Source organism: Polyodon spathula, chromosome 1, assembly GCF_017654505.1.
Source record: "Polyodon spathula isolate WHYD16114869_AA chromosome 1, ASM1765450v1, whole genome shotgun sequence".
Taxonomy (NCBI): domain Eukaryota; kingdom Metazoa; phylum Chordata; class Actinopteri; order Acipenseriformes; family Polyodontidae; genus Polyodon; species Polyodon spathula.
The window spans coordinates 38,384,903-38,411,003 of NC_054534.1; the positions used below are offsets into that span (position 1 = coordinate 38,384,903).

Genomic DNA, 26,101 nt, shown 5'->3' on the forward strand with positions numbered 1-26,101 from the left:
GATTTCTTCCTGAATAAGGTGTTACTACTTAAGGTAGACTGAAACATTATCTGCATATAAAAAGCTTTATCCGTTTCCATAATGCGGCTATAGTAAGGTTTATTTAAAAAAAAAAAAAAGGGTAGCGGACCAGGCATGAATTACATGAATTGCATATTGCATAAATACAGCAAATTAACTTTTAATGGAAGTAGAGATGGTGCATTTAATTAAACTATCTGCATACAAGCAGCGATGTGCAACTAGTTTGATTCTCTTAATGGAGATTAACTGCACAACAAATAAAGACAACAATTACTTACAGGTAACGTTAGCAGTTTCATTATATTAATAAATCAATTGCATAAGTTTGATGGCACTTTATGAAAGTAAACATTCTCAATGTGTAATATAAATGTTAAAATATGACCGTTACTTTAATTTCATTTTATAGGAAAACGACTTAATTTATTAGACTTGTATATGTGTACTTTTAGACTCACTTTTTTTTTTTTTTTTAATGCTTCTTGCATGTAGAATATAATAATAAAGCAGCGTGGTATTTACATTTCTGGCTGTAGTGGCCATGGGGGGGGGGGTTACAGGACTGATCTTTCCCTGGGAATTTGAAAACTCAGCACTTATGCTTTATGGTATGCTCATCAGTTAAAAGGCTAAATTCTAAATAAATCAGAACTTTGATAAATGCCTTCTTGTTCCAATTTTCCACTGTGAAATCTATGCTCCATATATCCTAAAGACACTTAAAGCAGCAAGTTAGGAGGAGGCTTTCTGCTTTTCCACCTTGCTTTCCCCCTCACTACCCATGCTAGCACCCTACCTGTTAGAAGGTTGCTGGTTGTGACCCACAGTCTGAGATGACGGCAAACTGAAGGCAAACAGTTTTTGAATGTCCCCTTGATCCTGCAGGAATGGGACTGCGAATGAATCAGACACATTGTCTGCACCTTGTTGCGATGTCAGTAGACAGAAGCCACCCCGGGGAACATAGATTGTGTTAAGGTACTGGGAAGTCAGTTTCAAAATAAAGAGGCACCCTGAGAGATGCTGAGAGGAGGCCCAGTCGTTCTGTGGGAAAAGGATGAGCTGGACAATCTCCTTGGTCAGCTCAACTGTCAGACCAAAGCACTGCCTGTGAGCCATGTCCCAGTACAGGGCTGTGAGGAAGTGTTTGAAGAGGCGGAGGACTCGATAGATCCATGGATCTTTCTTCACTGCCCTTTTGAGTGCTCTGTCTCCGAAGGTCTTGACAGAAGTGGGTAGGGGGCAGTCCATGAACTGAATCAGGTGGGCAAAACGGACAAAACAGCGGATGGTGTGTCTCAAGAGCAGATCCTTCTGCTCCACCCTCCCCAGCGACACTCCCACGATCCACGCTGTCAAGATGTTCCTCTGGACGCGCCCCAGCTCTGCGAAGGTGTCGCTGGTATCGGCTGCGGAGTCAGGCTTGGCATGGATAGTGTCAAACATGGAGGCAAACTCCAGCCGACCCCCATCCACAGCAGATTCACTAGGGAAGGGGCTGCCATCATCAGATTCATCTTCACCACGCTGCACATCATAAAACAAGCACAATCACATGGCATGATAAAGCATCTCTTGACAAAATAAGCCATGGATTTATTTTCAAATAAAGCAATGGACTTTACCTGAGAATCTGCTGTTTTACCATAAAGACCCGCAGGCTCATCATCTTGCAGGAATCGGGGTATAGTAGCCAATGTGGAGTCCTTGCACCTTGCATCCTGCAGAGTGCTGACTTTTAGGGAACTCATGAACTGCAATCTTGATCTTTCCTTTGGCTAACAATGAGTAATAAAATTATAATACAGATTTAAAACATTTATATCTCTTCAGAAAAATTACCACAAGAGAATGTACATAATCAATCATATATTTCATCAAATTCAGTAGAGCAGTGCTGGAGATGTCCAACTAGGCCATAAACCCATTGAAAACTAGGTGACCATAACTTTGACAGCCTTAGATAAGTTTCACCTCAACTGAATGAGTGGATCTCAAGAACTGAAAGAAGTTTGACTACGCATGTGTGCCTTTGTGGTCTCATGTTTTGTTTAAAAATTCAAATTCAGAATTTCCTTTCACAATATCTTGGAGAACACAGTACTTTTTTTGAAGTGATAAACCAATTTGCACCTGAGCTGCCAAAAGTGTGCGTCTGGCTTTCTCCAGCCTTTCTGTGGTATCCACCAGAATGGAGTTAATGAAGGCAGAAGGCGAGGAGTTGCCAGAGACTCTGAGGACAGTCACCATGTAGCCGTCAGAGACGATGAGGTAGGGCAGGCGCGTGTGCGACGTCACAGAAAATCGCTGCCTCATGAGATCATTCACAGAGGCACATGAGCTGACAGAGTGCTGAGAGTCATGGGACTGTAGGACAGACTGTGGGGGCCTGGAGAAAGAAACAATAAATAAGAACAGCAAGCGCAGACAAAATTAAAAGGGTCCGGATAACTTTATGATTTATTTATTAAACTTTTTATACCAGGATAGCAGATATGATATTCTGTGTGTCGTGAGATCACAGCACGCCATTACACATGCATTACAAAGATCATTTTCATCATCCGCTGCAATCCAGCCACTGCAAACAGGTTTCAGCAAGTACGATTTGTATAGTTTGTTCCACTTTCCTAAATTAGTTTTCAAACCCACAGGGAGGGCTTCCCAGCAAGATGACAGTAATACCAAAAAACAGCCTAATTCTAAATGGCCTTGTGTGTTGTGGTTGTTTGACCCATTACTGACACTAACTCTCTAGTAGAAGTAGAGTGGAAGACAGCAGTATGTGCACACACTGAAACACGTTTAGAAATGAGGCTGGTGAGGGAGGATAGGAATGCAATTACTACAGTAGGAAAACGTTTAGAAAAAGAGACAGAAAAGTAAAATAAACAGAAAAAAGTGACATAACAAATTAATTATAAAAAGTGACATGCTCATTTAAAACAAATCTAATATGTTGCTTCTTACCACGGCAGGGTCCATTTTAATTATGTAAACAGCAGTGGCACTGATAATCACTCAAGCATTACAATACTAACTATGTGCTTGCTGCAATCATAAAAAGAACATTAGGACAAATCATGCATGTGCAGAGAATAACATTGTACGAGTGTCTTTTTAACCGAGAGAACATACAAATCATGAATTGCATGAGGCATGCTAGTTCTTCATTAAAAAAAAGAAACCACTACATATTTAACAAAGTGTCATTATGACAGCCTAAACCATAGAAAGTGAATTGCTAAAAGCACATTCAGTCTAATGAAAACATCAGCTATTCAGCTAACATAAGGAATTTATCTGCTTGCACTCTGTACTTTCTACTCCAAACAGATTGTATAGGCAAACCATATTATGGCCTATATACAAGCCTTACTACTATACTTACATGGTAAATATGATACAATGACCATGTTCAGCAGGTGAAAGTGAAGAAAAGAAAGAGCAGAAGACTATGTAGAGAAGAAACAGAAATACAGTTGAAATAAGGACAAAGAGGAAGAGGTATTATTAGATTGGGAGTTAAAAAAAAAAAAATGGAACAGATAGCAAAGACAAATTGTTCAATAGTTGCCTCATACAAAAATATTTTTTTTGTATTAACAATCCACTTACTTGTTCTGTAACACACACACCCTTACTGTGGCCCAAATTAAAAGAAACAGTCCATCCAGACACAAAATTAACTTTAAAAAAGACTACTTTAGGCACCCAACAAAAAGTCTGAGTTTCCAGATAAAAAATAACTACATGTCAACTGGCTGCAGATTGGATACTATTTATCACATTACATGTATAGTTAAGAGATATTTTGTTGTTAAGCGTAGTGTACGATGAGGTAAACATTCTGAATTCAAATAAACAACAAGGCCTGTTGAGACATTATTTTAGAATTTGGAATCTTTATCCTCCGTGTTCATTGCACTTAGAAACAAATCATCGCTATTATATACTGTTACTTTATGAAAAAAGTACCCTAAAACATGTTTGGTTTACTTTCTTTTGCTTCCCCCTCCCCAGGATACCTGAATAAATCTAGACATTTTTGCTTTTTACTTTGCTCTCTTCTGAGGTAGTCTTCACGGTTGCCGTAGTAATGGCAGTATTTTTTTTTCCCCCACCCAGCTTAAAGTAGTTCCACTTCATACACTACAGAAATCAAACGCTGTAGTGTATCATGACATAGCCTACGGCAACGGAGTGATCTGATTGGTTGTGAACATTCTGACGGTGCATAATAGTTCATACAAGTCAATAAAAAAATGAGTATGTACATGGGTTAAAGACTGTTAATAAGACACCATGAAATAGCACGTAGTTTATCAATCCCTATGCACAAGTAAAAATGGAAATATACTATCAAAATGCTCATTTGTTAGCTAGCGTGAACCTCCGCTAAAATAATTTGACTCACCTGTAAGTTATCAAGGGATGAAGAGGAATAAACTCTGCTGGGCCAAACTCCATAGAGCAGCCAAAAGTAGTGAGAGTGAGCAGGTCCCCCAAGCGAGTCACAAACACCAGTGATCCTCGTTTCAGCATGCAGGCCAGGTAGAGGCTATCAGGAGTCCAGCTCATATCACCCACCCAGTATGACCTACAAACCAGAGACAACAGGAGTACTGGGGGCATCTTCGGTACCTGGGATCTATCATATTTAAGATTATGTATAGGTTGTTTTCTTGCCATCTGATCCCCTTTGTGATTTTCTGTCTGTTAAACTGGGAAATTCAAACTTTACACACAATGACTAAATTACAACCCTTGTTGTGCATTTGCCTTTATCAACATAAAGAAATTCTGACTTTTTAAAAAAGAAAGCAGCATTAGTCCTCCTTATTTTCAATTCAAACATAGATGGGGCTCAAATTGTTCTCGTAAACATGTACATATGTAAAGCACCAGGTTACTCCTTCAAGTTGAAATACAGAATATTTTAAAAGAACAACCATGTTGCTGTACTTACCTGACATATTTTGAAGGCACAGAGAGATCCTTGCTGCCACAACCTTTCAGACTGCTTGAGATGGTTATAAAGTTGACAGTGCTCACAAATAGGACTTGGGAGGCCTATTAAAATATTTAAAGTTAATAAAAGGATTATGGGTATGAATTCCATGCTTCATGTGCGAGTGTGTGTGTGCATAACTGTGTGTAATGTTCCTGAATGATATATACTATATATTAGTACATGGCAGACCTCTCCTCTCTATACTTTTACCTTGGGATCCTTCTGATTTAAAGCAATAGCCAAGAGTAGCCCATCTCCTGAAAAAGACGTTACCAGAGCACCTCTGGACTTCACTGAATCGCACTTTGGAAGCAGGCTAGCCAGGGGGTACTTCTGGGTTACCCACTGCACATTGTATGGCACAGAGCTACGATTAGGACAAAACAAAAAGGAAAGTACTTTAACATATAAATATGTTAAAATTAAAGCTATTAACATCATGAAAAACATAGAACACCATGATCTATAGCCACTATATGTACAATTGTAAGTTTTATATGCGCACATGTTCCTCCATATATCCCCTGATTCTAATAAAAGATCTAACCAAGTTTTATTACAATTGGTTCTCTAGGTATTCTTACAAAATGTAGCTGTGACAGGCATATTCTTGTATCATTCTTAATTTAAAAATGCTCAATCATAAATTAAGACTTATATGAGACTAGGTCAAGGAGAAAATGCTCTGGCTAGTTCACTGAAGAAGGCACAAGCCAAAACCTTTGCCTACTTAGAAGTGTTGCTTCACATAATAGAAACCTACATTCTCTCACTTTCAATCACTAAAAAAATGTCCTTAGCCAGTTTCATCACAACTGGATAAGCAGTTCTCTAGTTAAATTCAAAATGCATGCCTGTGTACGGACAAACAACTACCTGTCAGACTACAGATTTAGGTCTTATATACTCTCCACTTACTCACTCAGACCACAAGTTACCATAACTAACACAAATGAAAATGTTGTTTGTTGTTGGAGTTTTCTTTTTGTGTTTTATTGCATGAAATGCTTGTTTATCAGAACATTTTCTCCATTTTGGATTTTAAAACCACTTTATTTCAATTTTACCGAAGGGGAACTACTTGGTGATTCCTACCTGTAATGCCTTTCAGCATTTTCATACCACTGTAAATTCAATAGAGTCACAACCAGCTTTTCTTCAGAAGTAAACACAAATGAACAGAAGCAACAGTCCCCAACTGTCTGAAAGAGAAGGTACCAAAAATTTGGATTTTTAGGAATAAAACGAAGCATAATGTAAGGTGAATGGGTCTCAGAATCTGACAGTCTCAATAACTAAATCATCTTAATACCAAGTTTCATTAGCAAAAGATAACCAGTTCCCCAGATATATGGAAAAAGTGAAGTGTGACATTATGTATGTATGTACATACATAAAACCACCTCTACTATATGCTCTTTGCAGGGGATAATTACTGCCTTAAAAAGGTTCATTTAGTTATTTTTAGTTTATTCACTTTGTGTCCGCAGGGCCAGCAGATGTATACCTCAATAGTGCAAGCATTACTACAAAGAGAGACCTAAAAAGACAATCAAATCTTTTCTTCTGGAATCTTCCAGAAACAAAAAAGTCACAATACAGACATCTTAGGTCTACTATAAAGTCAGATGAAGAAAGGATCAAGAAAAATACATTTACAGAATACATGCCATATGGTACTTTTTATAAAACAGTGCCCCAATGTTATTTTCAACTAATATTAGAAATATGAAACTTGTAACACCTCTAACCCACAAATTCTGAGTGCTCAGCTGAGAATGGAGATTTTTAAAAATTCTTTCACCTCTTCTTTAATGAAAATGCCATGCACCACGTTTTCTTTATCTGCAGTCGTAGGCAAGATCACGGTCTCAACAGGATCTATCTGTGACCATCTTCCTGTGACTGCAGGACCAGGTACAGCTGCTAAATCTCTGTTTTCAGTGCTCTCCCAGAGAAAAGTGAGTCCTGTTGGAGAAGCAAGGAGGACCCGCTTCCCATCTCCAGAGACAAGTAAGCAGAGTCTCATTGAGCACTCTGCAAAACAAAACGATACACTTCATCTCGTTTCAAATTAAATTACATTATTTTCTAAGGTCTATCTTTCCTTCCCCTCTGGAGGGCACCAGAGCCTAACCGTCTGTAAAAGTCTTTTACCAGTTTATTTTAGCATTGCTGCATATCGGTTTTATAGTTGTAGACAATCGCTAGTATCTGCATGATCCTGCACTGTATAAACACTTCCATACAAGATGCAGAGACTCTATAACCCAAAAAGCAACTTTCACTGTGATAACCAAGAAACACACATACCCATGGAAGCTGTGACCACTTGGCTGACATCTTCTGCAGCTGCTACTGTTTTTAAGCAGTCCCGGTCCTTGTGCCATAGAAAGAGCTCACCTGAGCCCAGGATCCCTACCAGCCAGACACCTGCTCAGAAACCAAGAAAAGCTGTGCCAACTTACATTATTCACCACTAGCACTATGAACTGTACCATGAATGCAATGCTACTGTGTATTCTCCATATTTATGAATACTGTACAAATCAGCCTTAATAAAAGTAATATGTTTTTTTTAAATGTATAGCAACATAAACCACCTGTTTTATTTTGTTTTATATTGTTCTTTGTTAAGATTTGTATCTTTAAGGAACCAAATCTAAACTAAGCAGGTACTTTATTATTATTATTATAAATTGATGTATTTAGGAAGAGCTTGTTTGGTGGGATGCTGCACAGAAAGATCAATGACTTGGGTGTATAAGAATGGTTAAATGACACAGCCTAAACTGGGGAATAGTTCAGAACTGGATTCTACCACCTAAACAGGAAGGACATGTGTACATCTGTACCGTTTTTGGATGCAGTCATGGTGACCACATTTTTCAGCAGAGATTGAAGTTTTGGTGTTTTTTTCTTTGTTCTTCCTGACACAAGATTTATTTCACTAATTCGCTTGTCATCCAAAAGGAAAACACTTTCCTTTTCCTTTAAAAATAAAAAGGAAAAAAAGAAGACAAGGAACAATTTAAAAAAGCTGTAAAATAAACACTACAGTAAATACAAATCCTTGTAAAGGAAATTATCAAATAAATTTATTAAAGAAACCTTTTATCTACTGATAATACTGACTGCAAGAAAAGTTAGTAATATTTAACTTTTGCTCAACAGAGTTCCTTTCTGGGGGAATATTTTAACTATCGTTTTCCTCTCCCAGCTATTTTCCTATCCCAGTTTCAGTAAAACAGTATTACACAGCAAGTTATATAATCAGGTTAAATGGTACTGTACTAAGTCTTAAGGGTAGGGGTAATTGGGACAACAGCTTTTAGGTTAGTCCCTACCTGTCCAAGCCAGCTAAACCGAGGCCAAGGCTTTTTCCTCTTGATGCTGGAGGACAGCAGCACCTCCAGTTTCACCTCCATTCTGAACAGCTGAAGGATCCCAGGGTCAGCTTGGCAAAATGCTTACTACCCCAACACGGATACCAAATCCTTTTGCAAAAAAAAAACCTAAAAGACACACACACACAGAATAATAACACCATAAAATGCTTAATGGCACGAATTTATTGCAATTGACCCCAATAACAATTTTGCATTTCTTGGGCTTACAGAGCACACTGAAAGCCCTCAAACTTCACAGCCACTTGATAGCAGACGTTATACAAAGAATGTTTTCAGCCTTAAATCACTTTGTTAAAACAACAGTATTTGCTGTCTGTAGGCTACTTTACATGTAATTAAGGTAATTAATATAACACCAGTTTCACAAAGCAAAGCAAATACCTCACTCGTATGCCAACATTTTTTTTTCAACCTACCGGTACGTATTAAATGAACAGATAAGATTAAAAAACAAGAAGGTACAAACACACACACACACACAACTGAAATTTAACATAGAAAACTATATGGCAATCGCTTTTAACATTTGGTTCCAATTTCTGATATCACTAATGTTTTCTTGATATATTTATTTATTTATATATATTTTTTTTAAAACCGCCTTGCCATAAAACTACAACTGTCATCCACTGCAAAGAGCGAGCAACAGGCCGATCCACGGGCATTTCCTAAGACAGCATCCCGTTTTCCAAGCTCGGTAAGCGGCCACTGTATAATCACAGAGTATAACAACAAACGAGAGATGTTCATAAAATAATGCAATATTACGTATAGTACTTTTCTGTTCTTACAAGGATCCATTACGCCAGTCCGGTTACATCATTCAAAAATCACAACATGTTTAAATCTCCCTCCGCTTCCGGGATCGACAATAACTTCCCACGCCTTTGTTTACTTATTTATTTATTATCTCACTACGTGATGTTCAACAATACAGTATCTTACCGCTTCTGCAAACGAGAGTAGCGCCTAGACACTGGTGCAATGCAGCCATAGTAGCGGCATCTACTGGGACTCCATGGAACTAGAACTCATTTGTGCCAGCATGATCAAATACATCTATTTTGATACAAATGCGGTCAACAAATACATTTAAATACCAGTACAATACATCTTCTAAATGTAATTTAAACATATAATGGATATTTCATTACATGTTTCAAGAATATATTTAATAATGCTGTTAATATTAATCTCATATATAAAATGATATGTATTTCACACATGGTTTAGTCTAACATGATATATAGGCCTATGGTTCCATACCTTTCAAAAAACGGGGTCCAAATATATAATTACACACAAAAAAAAAAAAAAAAAAACTACACCAGTGCCTGTACATTAAATGTTGAAAAATCTTACATTAATACAACATAAGAAAACTTTTATTTTGTAGCAAAATGTAATGTGATTGTGAATTCATGTGGTTGTGTATTAGGAATGACTAGAGTTACCAGACCTCCTGGAAAACCGGTGACAATCCCAGTTTTCAGTTTCATTTTTTGTCCCAGTCAGAATTTGCTATTTTGTATTCACATTTAATAAACACTATTTTATTTAACTTAATGGACCATGCCTAGTTTATTTTATTTTATTTTATTTTATCTTGGAAGTGCCACCAGCAAAGTAGCCTTTAAGTTAGTCCCATTGTGCTTTGTGTTTTGATCAACACAGACATTTTTAAAGCTGGCATATATATATATATATATATATATATATATAGAGAGAGAGAGAGAGAGAGAGAGAGAGAGAGAGAGAGAGAGAGAGAGAGAGAGAGAGAGACAGACAGACAGACAGACAGAGACACACACTTAATGTTTAATTCTGGCAGGACATTCAGCAGGAGCTGAGATCAGGTAGATATTTCTGCACCTTTACTTCTGGCTGAGGCTGTTCAAAACAATACAAAATAGAACTTTACTGTAAATATTATTGAACATTTCTTTTTTAATTGTAGCAATTTATTTTCATGGTGATTATTACAAGTGAAGATATTTACGTACAGTATACAGAGAGCAGCATAATAGGAGCGCCACTTCTGTATCTCTATGTGTATGTCTGTCCTTCCTTTCCCTGGTTGTTGCTAGTGCTGTGTGTGTATATGCGTACCATGTGCAACTGTTAACTGCTGTGTAAACTTGACACAATGTTTTTCTTTGTTTCCGTGATTGAAATAAGCCACTACTATCAGCAGACCTGGTTGCCTGAGCATGCATGAGTTTAACTAGTTTGAAACAATATAACGAAACTGAAGTACTTAACAGAATGACCTGAGAAATAATAACACTGTCAGCATTAGTTTATACAAAAAAAAAAAAATGTTTTTACGTTCTGTATAGTAATCTGTGAATCTAAAACTAGGATTGTAACGCCTGTCTTTTTATAGCACTGCAATTTATTTGGTATGTTGGGAATCAGAGAATGTAGAAGTCCAGAGTTGCGCATGTAAATAATGTTGATTCATTTCATGTTTCTTATACATGTATATTACATTGCCTACAACTGCACCTAGGTTCAAATGATAAATACCTGGTTGCAATAAGGCTCTAGATTTTATACCCTCTTAATTTACATAACATTATTTTTTTTTATCTGTTTATTATCCCGTGATATGTGATTTTCTCAATCACCATGTATTACTGTCTGCACTCCTGAATACAAACTCAAACCCCACGTGCACCCTAGTGGTCATTTATACTGGACTAAAATACAGAAATCCACCTTAATTCCCAAAGTTGTTCTCCTTTATTTGTTCAAGGCAATTGCACCTTTCCAGCTACTACTAATGTTGCATATTCCTGCTCACTGGTTGTTGTGTACCTCAGTGATTCAGTCTTCTGAACTTTGAAGTATTTTAGCTTAAGTCCAAAGCCTCTGTTATTTGCCAGGTGTCTTGAGTTACTGACTTTAACAAACACAAGCCATTTCAGCTCACACCGTTATAAGCTCTGAAGTTTATCTGTCACTGATGATTTTGAGTGTATCAGAGAGGGAGCAATTTTCTTAGCACATTGGTGAACTCTAATTTCTCAATTCCTAATAGGCCTATTATATCCCCTGTGTGACATCACACCCCACCTCCAATGCAGTAATGTATTGCTTTGCTTCACCTGTCTCAGTCCAACAGGCATTTCATCAGTCACTTGGTCATGGCAAGAACAGATATAGACATATTAAGAACAGGTAACAACATTGCTTTACAGGCCTTGCTCTCTTGGTAAAACTTTATATAAAATAACAAGATGCTTCACTTTCCTCAGTTTACTGTACTGTATACATGATATCTACCCCTCCCCTGCATGCAGAGCTCTACAATGGAAATTATACCAAGTCAGCCCAGCTCAGCCCTGGTGCAGTTCATCTGTGCACTGGAAACAAGGTATAACTGATTCAGCTTTCACAGTGAAGTGAGATGATGTTCCACTCCCATATCCCAGAGTTGGTATTATCAACCAGTTAAATTCCATAACCCCTCCCCCAATTAAAATGAACCCAATCTCTAAAAATTATTTTATTTCTGAGCACATCCCAAAATAAAGTTGTACCCCAAAAACATTCATTACCAATAATGCATCTGCCCTTATCCCTGCATTCCAGTTAAACAGAGTTTCCAACATACCTTGTTATTTTTCCAGTTCAATGGAATTCTGGTTGCTTGCTAACTAGAATTTAACACTTTAACCCTGAGGTGACATATCATATTGTTATGCTGTCCATTAACAATATAGGATCAATATACACACATAACTGACTCAATTAAAAAAAAGAATAATACCTAGATTAAGGTTATCTGACTATGCTCTTTATCCAACTGCTGAATCCTGGACCATACCAATGATGCCATATTCCCAGATGAATCTACAAGAATCTTTTGAACTGTATGACGTATTATTATACAATGCTCATTACTGTATAGCTTAGTAAATACATTAGGATTCAGCTGATTGGATGAGTCATCTGAATGGTGGGGCCAGTACAGTGCTTATTTTTCCCCTATAAATGCAAGCACATTACAAAAACAACTTTCAGGTGCTCCTTTGTTTTTATTCAGATTCTTCAATACAAATTTAGATGACAAGAAAACAAGGTCTTCCAGGTGTACTAAATAAGATTGTGGCAGGGATGGGGTTAAATTCCCCTACCTGCCTTGGTTCATTGTGTTCAGGTGGCTGGGGTTAATTAGATGATTAGTTTAATTAACGATCAATCAGCGCCCAGCCACCTGACATAAAAGGAGGCCTCTGCTTTTCATTTGGGAGGAGGAAGCTGAGAAAGCAGGTTGGTGTTTTGGTGTTTTGGTGTTTTGGTGTTTTGGTGTTTTGGTGTTTTGGTGTTTTGGTGTTTTGGTGTTTTGTGATTTTGATTTTTGAATCCAGTGAAGGCATTGCCCAGCCTGGAAACCTTTATTTTTGTGAGTGTATTTTTGCTTTATTTTGTTTATTTTGTGTTTAAATTGCTTTGTTTTGGCCCTTGCGCCCTTTCATTTTTGTGTTTATAATAAGTTATTTTTTTGAACTCCAGACTGTCTCTGGGCCTCTATCCACTCGCCAGCCTGCCACATTTGGTGTCAGAAGTGGGATAGCGTCACCTAGAGGCTCAGAGCAGTATTTTGTTTTATTTTAATTTTTTTTGTAATTTTTGGGATTTTTTTTTTTTTTTTTTAAATTTTTTTTTAACATGGGAAAGAAGAGCAGACAGCGGCAAAGGCAGGACAAGCAGCAGCTGAAGAAATGTAAGCTGCTGCAGCCACCGCTGGAGGACCCGGCCAGCCTCTTCCCCTGGTGTTCCTGGTGCGGGAAGGAGGACCATCGTTGGCGGTCCTGCCCAGATGTGCCACCGGCAAACTGGTGTGGCCGGTGTGAGGAGGACGGCCACAACTGGGCAGGATACCCCTACAATCAGGCCCAGGAGGAGGTGCAGTGTTCATCCCGGGCATTAGGGGCCACCCCACTAGCTCCAGCACCACCACCTTCACCACTGTCCCAGGAGATCTGGGACTGGTTGATGCACCCTGAGGCAGACCTCGTCCACGATCTCCCCATAGTTATCAACACACTGTGGCGTCGAGATGGGGAGAGGTGGGAACAATGGAAGAAACAACACCACCCGGCGTCCTTCCCAGAGGTTGCCCTCATGGTGGTTAATTACCTGGCGGTAGACATGGGAGATGCCCCGGTCACTCCAATAAAGAGGGGTGAGCCGTCGCTCCCAGAGCCAGAGAGGGGTGAGGAGCTGCCGTCGCTCCCAGAGCCAGAGAGGGAGGAGGAGGAGCTGCCATCGTCCCGAGAGCCAGAGAGGGAGGAGGAGCTGCCGTCGTCCCGAGAGCCAGAGAGGGAGGAGGAGCTGCCGTCGTTCCGAGAGCCAGAGAGGGAGGAGGAGCTGCCGTCGTCCCGAGAGCCCGAGAGGGAGGAGGAGCCGCCGCTCCCAGAGCCCGAGAGGGAGGAGGAGCCGCCGCTCCCAGAGCCCGAGAGGGAGGAGGAGCCGCCGCTCCCAGAGCCCGAGAGGGAGGAGGAGCCGCCGCTCCCAGAGCCCAAGAGGGAGGAGGAGGAGGAGCCGCCGCTCCCAGAGAAATTGGCAGGGATGGGGTTAAATTCCCCTACCTGCCTTGGTTCGTTGTATTCAGGTGGCTGGGGTTGATTAGATGATTAGTTTAACGACCAATCAGCGCCCAGCCACCTGACATAAAAGGAGGCCTCTGCTTTTCATTTGGGAGGAGGGAGCTGAGGAAGCAGGTTAGTGTTTTGGTGTTTGTGATTTTTGAATGTTTTTGAATCCAGTGAAGGCATTGCCCAGCCTGGAAACCTTTATTTTTGTGAGTGTATTTTTGCTTTATTTTGTTTATTTTGTGTTTAAATTGCTTTGTTTTGGCCCTTGTGCCCTTTCATTTTTGTGTTTATAATAAAATAGTTATTTTTTTTGAACTCCAGACTGTCTCTGGGTCTCTATCCACTCGCCAGCCTGCCACAAAGATACATTTAGTCTCCTTGTGAAGTTGGGCTGATAGAATCCCTAATATGAGCAATAATGCGTTTACTAGGAATTGTGGGGAACAATTTGCTGCTGTTTCGCTTGCTGCCGAGTAAGAGGAGTCGTGTGAGGACATCCAAAATTCTCCTTATCAGCTTGGCCATTTCCAACTTGATAACCAGTTAAAAGGTTGACCTTCATGACACCAATGCTGATTTTGCTGGGTCCTGGGGAAGACCTACTGCACTTTCTTCATGTTCTGTTCGGAACTATCTGAGACCAGGCATTTTGACCACCCTGCTCATCAATGTGTTTTGGTATCAGTAGCTGGAAGGGTCTCTGAGATGAGGTAACGCACCAGTCCTGCGTGAGAGCCTCCGGCTAACCAGCGGCATTGTGGTGTTAACCTGGGTCTTAGCTCTCATATTCAGTGCTCCCCTCCTATTCTACATCAAGGTACACAATAAGGAAGAAAATGGAACAGAGTTACACTGCGACGATCATTTCTGAACCCATACTTCCAAGCAAACTTATGAAGTGCTGTGCCCATTGGTTTCATGGTGTTCACCAACCTGCGGATAGTGGTAACCCTCCTGATGCACAGGAAGAGCCTTGTTAGTTTCAATCATACCAGTGAAGAACAGCATGCAGCTTCACAAACAAACCAGCCTATTCCTAACCTACCTGAGCTGCCCACTTTAGAAACCAATCAAGGTTTAAAGTCAGTCCGTATTGAAGAGAATGTCCTGCCGAGCCACAGAGAACTGGAGAGACATGGCAATACATCCAGTGAAAACCAACCTGGGGTAAGCCCACCTGCCACTGTTAGCTCAGAGTCAAATGGAAACTCTCTACAACCCTCAAAAGTGCATACAATTGCTGCCAGCGTCCCTGTCAAATCCACACGGACATCTCCTTCCCCCAGTAGCCCAGGTCAGGGCAGCTAAGAGTGCTGTGGCTGTTGCAAGTGTGTTTCTCACCTGCTGGGTAATTCATCTGTTACTGCAGATAGTAAGCAATGTGAATATGTCTCCATTAATTGTGGAGCTGGCCAGTTACATTGCAGCCTCTTACACCTGCATCATCCCTTACATCATCTTATATGGGGTGAAAAAGCTCTCTTGTCAGTGCTGCAAGTGACAACAGTCATGCAGTTTAGCACCAGTGTGTAGTCAATATACTGTGGTGTGTAGTGTTTAGAAAACTTGTGCTGACCACCCACTAGATTGAATATTGTTCTGATACCAAAACCATCTTCCAGTTCACTTTCCAGGTGACACTGATAAAAACAAGCATTACCGTAGGCCTTAGCATTAAGTTTAAGCAGTTAGAAATATAGTACATCAACAGCTGTTTTACTGTTGCATAATAAATATATTTTTCTGTATAGAAATGTAATTCTAAAAACAATATCTTTGGCAGTGGATGTATGTTTATATTCTTGTGTTTTCTCAACTGACCACCACTCCTTATTTAAAAAAAAAAAAACAAAAAACAAAAAAACTATACGATATTAAACTGTGTATGATGTTTCTGATATTGCTGAACATTTTTTTTTTTTGTAGATAATGATTAGTGAATAACACAGTAGTCCCTCACTAACACAGACAGTGCTACGGTGTACATTCAGATATGCTGAACACAACATATATCCCCCAATAATAATCAATTAAATGTGACGCTAGGCCACTGTGAATTTTAACATTTAAATCCCAACTTCCCTTCATTTTGATATTTTCTTATTGTAAATGTCAAACTACAACTATAGCCAGTTTTGCATCACCCTATATAATGAACTACGTTTGCTTCATGAAGTCCAATGAAAACTGCTGAATAATGTTATGTGAATTATATACCGTTTTGTAGTTTTTCATATACTTAATGAAAAACTGAAATAAATGTGACATTTTGAAATCTAACATGAAACACTGTACTACTATTATGGCTTCCTGTAGACTTTTACGATATCATTTTATAGTTGCTTTGATTACATGATGTTAAATAATTTTTTTATTTTTTTTTTAAATGGTCTCAATCCTAAAATTCTAGGTGTTACAAAACTTTTAGCCATAACTGTAGGCTTACTGTAAAAATTTATATTTTTTTTTACATAACATTGTGTACAAAGAACACATAATGTTATCTCAGAGCGATGATTTATATATTTTAAATTAAATGAGGAGTATAAATGTGTGTGATATTTTTTTTTTGCATTTCTAAAACCGGACACCCCGTTATTTTGGACAAAACTGGTCTGTCTCCAGCCATGCCCGGTTTTAACGAGGGACTACTATCATTTCAACAACTACAATTAGGCCTAAATAACTGAAGATTAATTGCTGTAGGCAAACACTTCCGAAAACACAATTAGTGAGATTACCCAATTATAACAGGATTAAGTTTATCACCCCCGAGCACCAGAAAACTCTTCCGTGACGACTTAGCCATTGCCTTATAATCACAACATCATCTGAGGATACCTCCGCTATTATAAACCACATGCAACACCTGAGACAGGTAAATACATTTTGGATGTGATTCTAGCATATTTCCATTTTGGTATTATTAGTTAGTCCATTGATTGGACTTGTATATGATTTATTATATGCATCAAACCTAATATTTACAAGGTAGCTGTGTGACTATTACAGTTTGTAAATGTTTAATATTGTATGCACCAAGGCATTACTAGCTTTGTGTTCTAGTGTGAATGTATACCTGTGACGGTATATGGACCACCACTTTTGCATACCATCCAAACCTGGAATAGTGTTGTTACCAGTAATAAATGAAAGGAGGAAGTATAATAAATACCACCTTTTCAAAAACAATACAGAACACTTACTCTGCAACTTCTATTTTATTTTCTACCAATAGGTTATAACATCTTGAAAAAACACACATTGAATAATAAAAATACAAATAGGGGTTTCCATGTAGAAAACTTTCTTTTTTGCAGTATATTTTAGATTTATAAAAAAAGAAGACATTTGGCTGAAAGAACTATTTTGCTACTAACAGTTACCAACCCCCCCGGAAATTCTAGAAATCTTATATTCCTATTAGTGCATATTAAACAGTCTTTCTTTATTTCAGTTGACACCCGATGAAGTAATTTACGGCAAAAATGATTAAACTCAAGCCATCAACAATACGTGCAAGGGCACATTTTTTGAAAGGGTTCAAACAATTTTAACAGTATAAAACTACTCACATACATGGCACCAACTGTTGTTTAGTTTCATAGCATTACATGATTTAAAATTACTTTCAGAATATTTTTCCTTGCCCAAGAAACTCCATGCTTATTAGGATCCACAGTATTTTTTTTGTTTTTGGGATTGGGTAGGAGGGAATTTGACTTGTGTTTTTATCTAAAGCTAGGTCAGGAGGAAAACTGGATTAAGACATGTTCACATTAACAAAACAAGATCATATTTTGGCTGAATGTGTAAAACCAAGCTACTTATCAGCTTATGACCAGTAACATCACAAGATGAAAGATGATCCAGTTTGCAACTGGAGGTGGTCAGGAAAACTACATCTCTCCAAGCAAGAATACTTCAACTCAAATTTTGATGTTTCTGATACAGTAATGGAAAATGACCTTGTTAAATTGTATAATACATAGAAATGCAACTTGGTTTTAGTCAAAATTGGCAAGCTCAGACTTTTACATGCATTTTTTTTTCAGATCTGTAGTTTAATTTACATGAAAATTACAGTTATGCATTGTACTAACCAAGATCAAATAACCAAAACTGGTTATTTACAATGGTACTACAGTACATTATCAAGCAACTGCATGGTCATTTATTCTATGTAAACAAAATAAAACAACATTTGTGTGGGAAATTAATGTTCTGAACTTGCTTCAAATTCTCAAACTGAAAGAGGGCAACACTAATGCAAACTACCAATGTTGGTCATTGGAGTCCAAGTTTTTAAATTGGTTGATCTAGCCTCCATTTTGCTAAAAATTACTGACATCTCTCTATGCTTGTTCAATGCATTGTTTGTCTGCAGTAAAGATGGCAACACTAAGTGATGGCTTCACTTCTGCACTTGCCATTCTTTACCATAACTGGACAATCCACCATGCATGGGCAAGGCAATACAATCTTCCAATGAATCATTGGTAAAATGGAGGTCAGACCTACCAATCAAACAGCTGGACCTGCTTACCACTACCAAATCCACTATACTGAGAGGAAATTATGTGGGAGGAGTCAGGAACCAGCTTTTCATTCCAAGTGATTCTCCCCACGTTGGAGGCAGTGATGCATTTACAAAGTGCCAGGCAGCAACCATCCACATATCAGTAAACTTTCTGTAGTTTAGCCTGCAGGGATTTGAAGTTTCCGATGGTCTGCTGTAAGGCATGGTTCGGGGCTAAAGACTGCAGTTCCACGAGGTATGCACAGAGCTTATCAAGGCAGACATTTGTGAATCTCCGCCTGTAGGTAGAAAAAGAATAAAACCTCTTTTTAATATAGGGTACCAATTAAAAACAATTAATTTTACATTGGTGCACAGTTTCTTCAAGCCAACAAGAAATGAGGTGCAAAAGCATATACAGTGGTTGCAGAAGTATTCACCCCAAAGTTTTCACATTTTGTTGGCACCTGAGCGTACTCAACAGCGCTTTCAAATTAAGTCTTTACATGTAGCATCTCCACAAACTACTCCACATTGGTAAAGTTAAAAAATGCATACAGAATATAAATAAGAAAGATTTACAGAGAAAAACAGATTAATCTCAGTTGCATAAATATTCAACCCCTTCGCTACTTCAGCCCTAAATCAGCTCAGGTGCAAATGATTTGTTTGAAAGGTCACAAAATTAGTGAAATGGTTTCAGCCTGTGTGTACTCAAAGTGGTTTAACTTGTAGATAATTTCCCTCAGGTATATAAAGACTTAAGCTGCAACTCTCATAGTGATCCAACAAAGCAACCATGAAGACCTAAGCACTTTCAAAACAAGTCAGGGATAAAGTGGTATAGAGGCACAGAGCAGGAGAAGGGTACAAGAAAATTTCAAAAGGCATTGATTATCCCTCTCAGCACAGTGAGGTCCATCATTAAGAAGTGGAAGATGCATCATACCACCCAGACACTGCTCAGATCAGTCACCCTCCCAAACTGAACAGCCGGGCAAGCAGGACACTGGTTCGGGATGTCACTCTGAAGCCAACAATGACCTTGAGAGATCTGCAAAGTTCTGTGTCTGAGATGGGAGTCAGTGTTCTCACATCAACAATAAGCCGGTCCCTACACAAAGCTGGCCTGTATGGACAGGTGGCAAGAAAAAAGCGATTAAAGCCTCGTCTTAAAGCACATATGGAGTTTGCGAAAAAGCATGCAGATGATGTTGCAAACATGTGGAAAAAGGTTTCGTGGTCAGACGAGACAAAAATTGAACTTTTCAGTCTAAATTCCAAGCGTTACGTCTAGCGCAAGCCCAACACTACACATCACCCAGTCAATACCATCGTCAAGCATGGTGGTGGTAGCATCATGTTATGAGGATGCTTCTCTTCAGCAGGGACTGGGAAGCTTGTCAGGATAGAGGGCAGAATGGATGGTAAAAAGTACAGGAGAATCCTTGAGGAAAACCTGTTTGAGTCAGCCAAGACTCTGTAACTGGGGAGGAAATTCACATTTCAGCAGGACAATGACCTGAAGCACAATGCCAAAGCCAAAGCCACACTGGAGTGGTTGAACAAGAATTAATGTTCTTGAGTGGCCCAGTCAAAGTCCTGACTTGAGTCCAATCAAAAAATTATGGCGAGACTTGAAGATTGCAGTCCATCGATGATACCCAACAAACTTATCTGGAGCAATTTTCCCCATGAAGAATGGTAAAAAATTTCACAATCCTACTGGCAAAGCTAGTAGAGACCTACCCAAAAAGACTCATAGCAGTAATTGCTGCAAAAGGTGCTTCTACCAAGTACTGACTTAAGGAGCTGAATACTTATGTAACCAGTAAATTTCATTTCCTACATTTTCTTTGCAAGTTTTGCTGACAACCTCTTCCTCATATAACAGTGTTCAGTTTAACCACTACAGCTTTGAATTAAAAAAAAAAAAAAAAAAAAAAAAAAAAGGTTTGTTTGAAAAACTGTGGAAATTATTTGTAATTCAACAAAATGTGACACTATTGGTAGGGGGTGAATACTTCTGCAAACCACTGTATAAATACCCTGCTGACATTTTATTAAGTGTAAATAACTATAATGTTAAGCTCTGTGAATTGTAATAAAGTATTTTTTTAACTTCAGTATCTCTCTTTATATAATGACACCATTACCTGCCTTATCTGAATGTTAATTTACGCACACAATAAGCACAATGTCTAATATTAGGGAAGCGATGGGAACACAAAGATATCATTTTATAATAGAGCATTGCTAGGGCTATTAAAAGTGATGCAATCATAATCATCACATGAATTAGATAAAATAGGAACTATTTTGAAGTAACTGCCAAGACGTTTCATGAGATGAATAAAACAAAAAGAACAGAGTAGCTGCAAAAAGGAGCTGTTACATGACAATGTGCAACTCCGTTGAGTATTAAAGTCACTTAAAAGTAGACAAACTGAGAAGCATGATGTGCATTAGAAAACATGTTTTCATTTTTTTTTTTAAATGCATCTAGTACCATACTTAAGTAATCTCAGTTTACATGTTACACTGCTGCACTTCCTAGGTTATTTCAGCTCAGCTGCATCTTCAGAGTCAAAGCATGTCACTATAAGCAAAGCTTGCAGTTGGTCGAAGAAGGTGACAAAGGGGTGTGGACAATTTCAATTTCCCAAGTGCAAGATTAAAAGACTAGCCGAAAGCAAGCCATGCAAACCGAGAGATTTTTTTAACCTAGCACAGTGCCTTTTTAAAAATGAAAACACGTTTGCTTTAACAGTGCTTCTTTTAAAACTGTGAGACCTGCTTCTAATAACTATAAAAGACCATAATACTAATCTAGAAAAACCCTGCACCTGTCAGAAGCAGGGACCTTGTTGGGATCTTGCACATATCCAGACAGAAGGATGTAAATGCAGTCCAACAAATGCAAGGCCTTCTTCAATCGCTGCCAGCAAGGGTCCTTTCAAATGACAAAACGTAACAAAGATTTAATAGTGTACAGTGAAATCCAACTACAAGACAACAAATCTAATTACACGAGAGCATTAAACTTGCTAGTTAAAAAAAAAAAAAAAAAAAAAAAAAATATATGCAGTGCCTTGCAAAAGTATTCAGACCCCTGACCAATTCTCTCGTATTACAGAATTACAAATGGTACATTGAAATTTCGTTCTGTTCGATATTTTATTTTAAAACACTTAAATTCAAAATCAATTATTGTAAGGTGACATTTGTTTTATTTTGGGAAGTATTTTTAAGAAAAATAAAAAACTGAAATATCTTGCTTACATAAGTATTCAACCCCCACACATTAATATTTGGTAGAGCCACCTTTCGCTGCAATAACAGCTTTAAGTCTTTTGGGGTAAGTATGTACCAGCTTTGCACACAGAGTGATTTTGGCCCATTCTTCTTGGCAGATTTGCTCCAGGTTGTTCAGGTTGGTTGGACAACGCTTTTGGACCGCAATTTTCACAGTGCCACAGATTCTCAATGGGATTGAGATCAGGACTTTGACTGGGCCACTGTAGGACATTCACCTTTTTGTTCTTGAGCCATTCCAATGTTGCTTTGGCCTTGTGCTTGGGATCATTGTCCTGCTGAAAGGTGAATTTCCTCCCAAGCTTCAGTTTTTTAACGGACTGAAGCAGATTCTCTTGCAGTATTTTCCTGTATTTTGCTCCATCCATTCTTCCTTCAATTGTAACAAGATGCCCAGTCCCTGCTGATGAGAAGCATCCCCACAGCATGATGCTGCCACCACCATACTTCACTGTAGGGATGGTGTGTCTTGAGGCATGGGCAGTGTTTGGTTTGCGCCACACATAGCGCTTTGAGTTTTGGCCAAAAAGCTCTATCTTGGTCTCATCTGACCACAAAACCTTTTCCCACATCGCAGCTGGGTCACTCTCATGCTTTCTGGCAAACTCCAGACGTGCTTTCAGATGGTACTTTTTGAGTAACGGCTTCTTTCTTGCCACCCTCCCATACAGGCCAGTGTTATGCAGAGCTCTTGATATGGTTGACTGGTGCACCATTACTCCACTCCCAGCCACTGAACTCTGTAGCTCCTTCAAAGTGATTGTTGGCCTCTCTGTGGCTTCTCTCACAAGTCTCCTTCTTGTTTGAGCGCCGAGTTTTGAGGGACGGCCTTTTCTTGGCAGTGCCTGGGTGGTGTGATGCAGCTTCCACTTCCTGATTATTGATCCAACTGTGCTCACTGGGATATCCAAACACTTGGATATTATTTTGTACACTTTCCCTAATCTATGCATTTGTATTACTTTATCTCTAACTTCTGTAGAATGCTCTTTGGTCTTCATTTTCCTTCAGATTCACAGCCTTACCAATGATCCTTCAACAGTGGGGTTTTTATCCAGAAAATGTGACAGCAACTTTAATGGTTCACAGGTGGAGGCCAATGGTAAGGTAATTGTGTCCTCGTTAGGGCAATTTCTTTCATCGGTGCAAACTGGGAGCTTCCACAGCACAGGGGTTGAATACTTATGCAAGCAAGATATTTCAGTTTTTTTTTTTTCTTAAAAATATTTCCCAACATAAAACCAATGTCACCTTACAATAATTGATTCTGAGTTTCAGTGTTTAAAAATAAAATATCAAACAGAACGAAATTTCAATGTACCATTTGTAATTCTGTAATATGAGAGAATTGGTCAGTGGTCTGAATACTTTTGCAAGGCGCTGTATTATATATATATATATATATATATATATATATATATATATATATATATATAATATAAATGGTTCAAACTGCTATTCAAGGGAGTCTTACTTCTATTAATGTATGAGTGCTGTTTTACATATTTTAAGAAATGTGACATTTTTAAAACTGATCGAAAGCAGAATTCAGATGCTACCATAACTGCATACCAATAGTTAGCTTTGACTACATCTACATCTTGGTTTCTCGTTACATCAGCAGAGATTTTAGAATTTTATGCCTTTCACATACTATAAAATCGCCATTAATAATATATATGAAGCCGATTTGCATGTTTTAGGGAATACTATCTGTGCTTGGCATACGAGGCTGTGTCTCCTTACCCGAATTTTGAAAAGATGGTCATACACCTCCAGCAGCCTTGGTAGCTGCACTCCAATTTCCTGCATGGTGTAAGTTACAAACCCCACATCCCAGCCCAACTGGCAGACCTGCAGTTCCAGGGTCTTTATCAGAAATTCTGAACAAAACAATAAATAAATAAAAGAAACAACACTGTTAATAAAATTATAAAAAAAAATAAAACTAAAAACATTTAACCTGAATTGGTATACCTCACTGAACAAGTACTTTAGTTCATTGTTTAGTTGTAAACCAGCAACTTACTGTATGGACATTTGAGTCTTTAAATTAACTGTATGACCAGTTTGTTACTAATGGTGTTACAGTAACAGTTTCACTGTTATCGGAAAAAATATGGTGCAAAGTGCAGTTTGGAGAAAAGCTCTTTATAAATCTGGCCCCGTTTGTATGTTTCATATGCAAGCTAGAAAGTACTGAATTAGTTCTTTGATAGAGAACATAAAGCACAGCAAAAAAAAGTACTAAATGCCTATCCCTGGAGGTTTGATCCTAGGCTTCAATCAGCTAGAAACCTCTTTGCTAACAAGAACACAATCATGCTAACTGTAACGGACCTCCCCTGGGTAGTTGTCAAAGGTTGCCTGTCAACAAATCATTAATTCAGTTATTCATCACTGGCACCAGTAAGTTATTCCTAGGTTGCTTGATGAAAATTACAGTGTTCAAACAATATATTACAAGAAGCTCCCTGGAAAAATCTAGGGTTAATCCAATGAAGAAGTTGTCAGGTTGTGGCCTGTCTGCTGCCAGATATAGCCAAACCTATAGTAGTTTGACATATATGGTCAAGGGGACTTACCCAGAGGGAAGTATCTTGGAGTCCCTGCGTAGATCTTGCCAAGAAACACCAGCTTCAGGCTAAGAGCTTGCATTCGGTCTGCGGCGCCCATCGTCACACTGTCACTCAGTTCTAATAAACACACAAAAAAAAAAAATATCACAGGCACAAAATGAAAGGCTCAAAATGTACTATAGGAGAGGTAACTGGAAACTAGAGGGATTAAGTCTAACTAAAATCCAGTGGGACGTACTGTAAATGCACTTATCTGAATGTGCAAATATATACTGTACCGTTATACATATTTATGAATTACTCAGTGGTGCATTTTGCCCATTACCTAGAAAAGACAGTAATCACATATTACTATATTATTAAACACTTGCTACTAACCCTTTTCAATTATTTCATTCCAGAGGGTATGGACCAGGACAGGGTCTGAATGCCCTGCACAGTGAATGATGGCCAGTTTGCATTCTGACAACCTGAACAGGTCGGCAAACTCCCCATATAACTAAAGGGAAGAAATGGACAAAAACAGACATTAGTTAGGGGCACACCCATTTAAAACAATTCTAAAAACATGTAGTGATGATGTACTATAAACAGACTGAATACCCCAAACACCAAGGAAATAGCCAACAAATAATCTGTATTACATAACAGACAAAACTGTTAACACCAACAGACTACACATCCCAACAGGTGACTTTTACAAAGTCCCTATTTGTAAAATAATAAAAAAAAGCATATTATTATTAAGAGAATGACTGATGCGTGGTACCTTTGTGATGTCCATTAATTCTGAATCCAGCTGAGACAACGCACCCTGCACTGAGGGATGCTGGGAGTACTGTCTGCTCAATGTTTCTTGGATCTGAAGCTGTATCCGAGCCACCTAAAAACAAGACAAAATTGAAGGAATTTAACATGCACATTTCTGCTTATGGGGATACTGAATTACATGTAGAGTGACCAGTCACTATCATATTGTTGTCATGTTATTCGATAGGAGCTGAATGAAACTGAATTAAAAACAAAAAAAAGGGTGTATCTGACCACAGAGGTAACACGGACATAAACATGTGATTGCTGCTTCTGCATCTAGCGCCCAAAGAATATCACAGACATTTGCAGAGCTTTTTGAGATGTTACAGTAATAAAATAATGACTGATCGCTTTATTGTGGAGTTTGATGATAAAACGAGTGATCAGGAGAGGATTTATCAGTATGCACGTCTGTAAAGAGGTATGTGAAAAATACAGCGAACAAGGGTTGGGGCTTGGCTGGAGACACAGTACAGAGTGTCCTTTTGCGATTACCTTTTAAACCTATTTTACTCTGAAAAACATATTTTAAACAGCGTGTGTAAAATAAAAGGCGTGTGTGAAAATAAATTGGACCTGACGCGCCTGACAATCGCTGAATAAATGGACCGCTAAGGATTAATGTGATATAGTCTAAGATTGTCTGCATCATCTCAGTTGAGGCTGTGTGCTTGGATGTGGGCTTGCGTGTGTGAGAGAAAGCTATTAAGTCACAGCCTGCTTTTGAAGCTGCTGCTTGCCTATGAGGAGAGAGGTGGTGTCATATTTCAACTGCTTGTTAGTCAAGCATGAATGTAGCGAGAGCTTTGGAATTGTCTTTG

General features: G+C 38.6%; 2 protein-coding genes across 12 annotated transcripts in view; both read right to left on the bottom strand.

Annotated features, from left to right (window-relative positions):
- The window catches only part of cplane1 (ciliogenesis and planar polarity effector 1), a 43,695-nt gene extending 34,367 nt beyond the window's left edge, over positions 1 to 9,328 (bottom strand). For 9 of the 11 annotated variants that reach the window (XM_041255060.1, XM_041255032.1, XM_041255051.1 and 6 more), the window contains exons 1-12: positions 9,240 to 9,328; positions 8,386 to 8,553; positions 7,894 to 8,029; positions 7,352 to 7,471; positions 6,843 to 7,075; positions 6,134 to 6,240; positions 5,249 to 5,405; positions 4,994 to 5,097; positions 4,442 to 4,624; positions 2,158 to 2,413; positions 1,650 to 1,802; positions 821 to 1,551 (exon numbers count right to left, since the gene is read on the bottom strand). In XM_041255060.1, the coding sequence (XP_041110994.1) occupies positions 821 to 1,551; positions 1,650 to 1,802; positions 2,158 to 2,413; positions 4,442 to 4,624; positions 4,994 to 5,097; positions 5,249 to 5,405; positions 6,134 to 6,240; positions 6,843 to 7,075; positions 7,352 to 7,471; positions 7,894 to 8,029; positions 8,386 to 8,466 (2,261 nt within the window). In that variant the 5' untranslated portion in view covers positions 8,467 to 8,553; positions 9,240 to 9,328. Of the gene's footprint in view, positions 1 to 820; positions 1,552 to 1,649; positions 1,803 to 2,157; positions 2,414 to 4,441; positions 4,625 to 4,993; positions 5,098 to 5,248; positions 5,406 to 6,133; positions 6,241 to 6,842; positions 7,076 to 7,351; positions 7,472 to 7,893; positions 8,030 to 8,385; positions 8,554 to 9,216 lie in introns of all 11 variants that reach the window. The other 2 variants (XM_041254989.1, XM_041254996.1) reach the window with 2 other exon arrangements.
- A 7,934-nt stretch (positions 9,329 to 17,262) lies between these two features.
- LOC121318427 (nuclear pore complex protein Nup155-like) overlaps positions 17,263 to 26,101 on the bottom strand; it is a 31,006-nt gene continuing 22,167 nt past the window's right edge. The window contains exons 31-36 of the mRNA XM_041255082.1: positions 25,237 to 25,350; positions 24,846 to 24,966; positions 24,474 to 24,584; positions 23,635 to 23,771; positions 21,420 to 21,526; positions 17,263 to 18,872 (exon numbers count right to left, since the gene is read on the bottom strand). Of these exons, the coding sequence (XP_041111016.1) occupies positions 18,734 to 18,872; positions 21,420 to 21,526; positions 23,635 to 23,771; positions 24,474 to 24,584; positions 24,846 to 24,966; positions 25,237 to 25,350 (729 nt within the window). The 3' untranslated portion in view covers positions 17,263 to 18,733. The remainder of the gene's footprint in view (positions 18,873 to 21,419; positions 21,527 to 23,634; positions 23,772 to 24,473; positions 24,585 to 24,845; positions 24,967 to 25,236; positions 25,351 to 26,101) is intronic.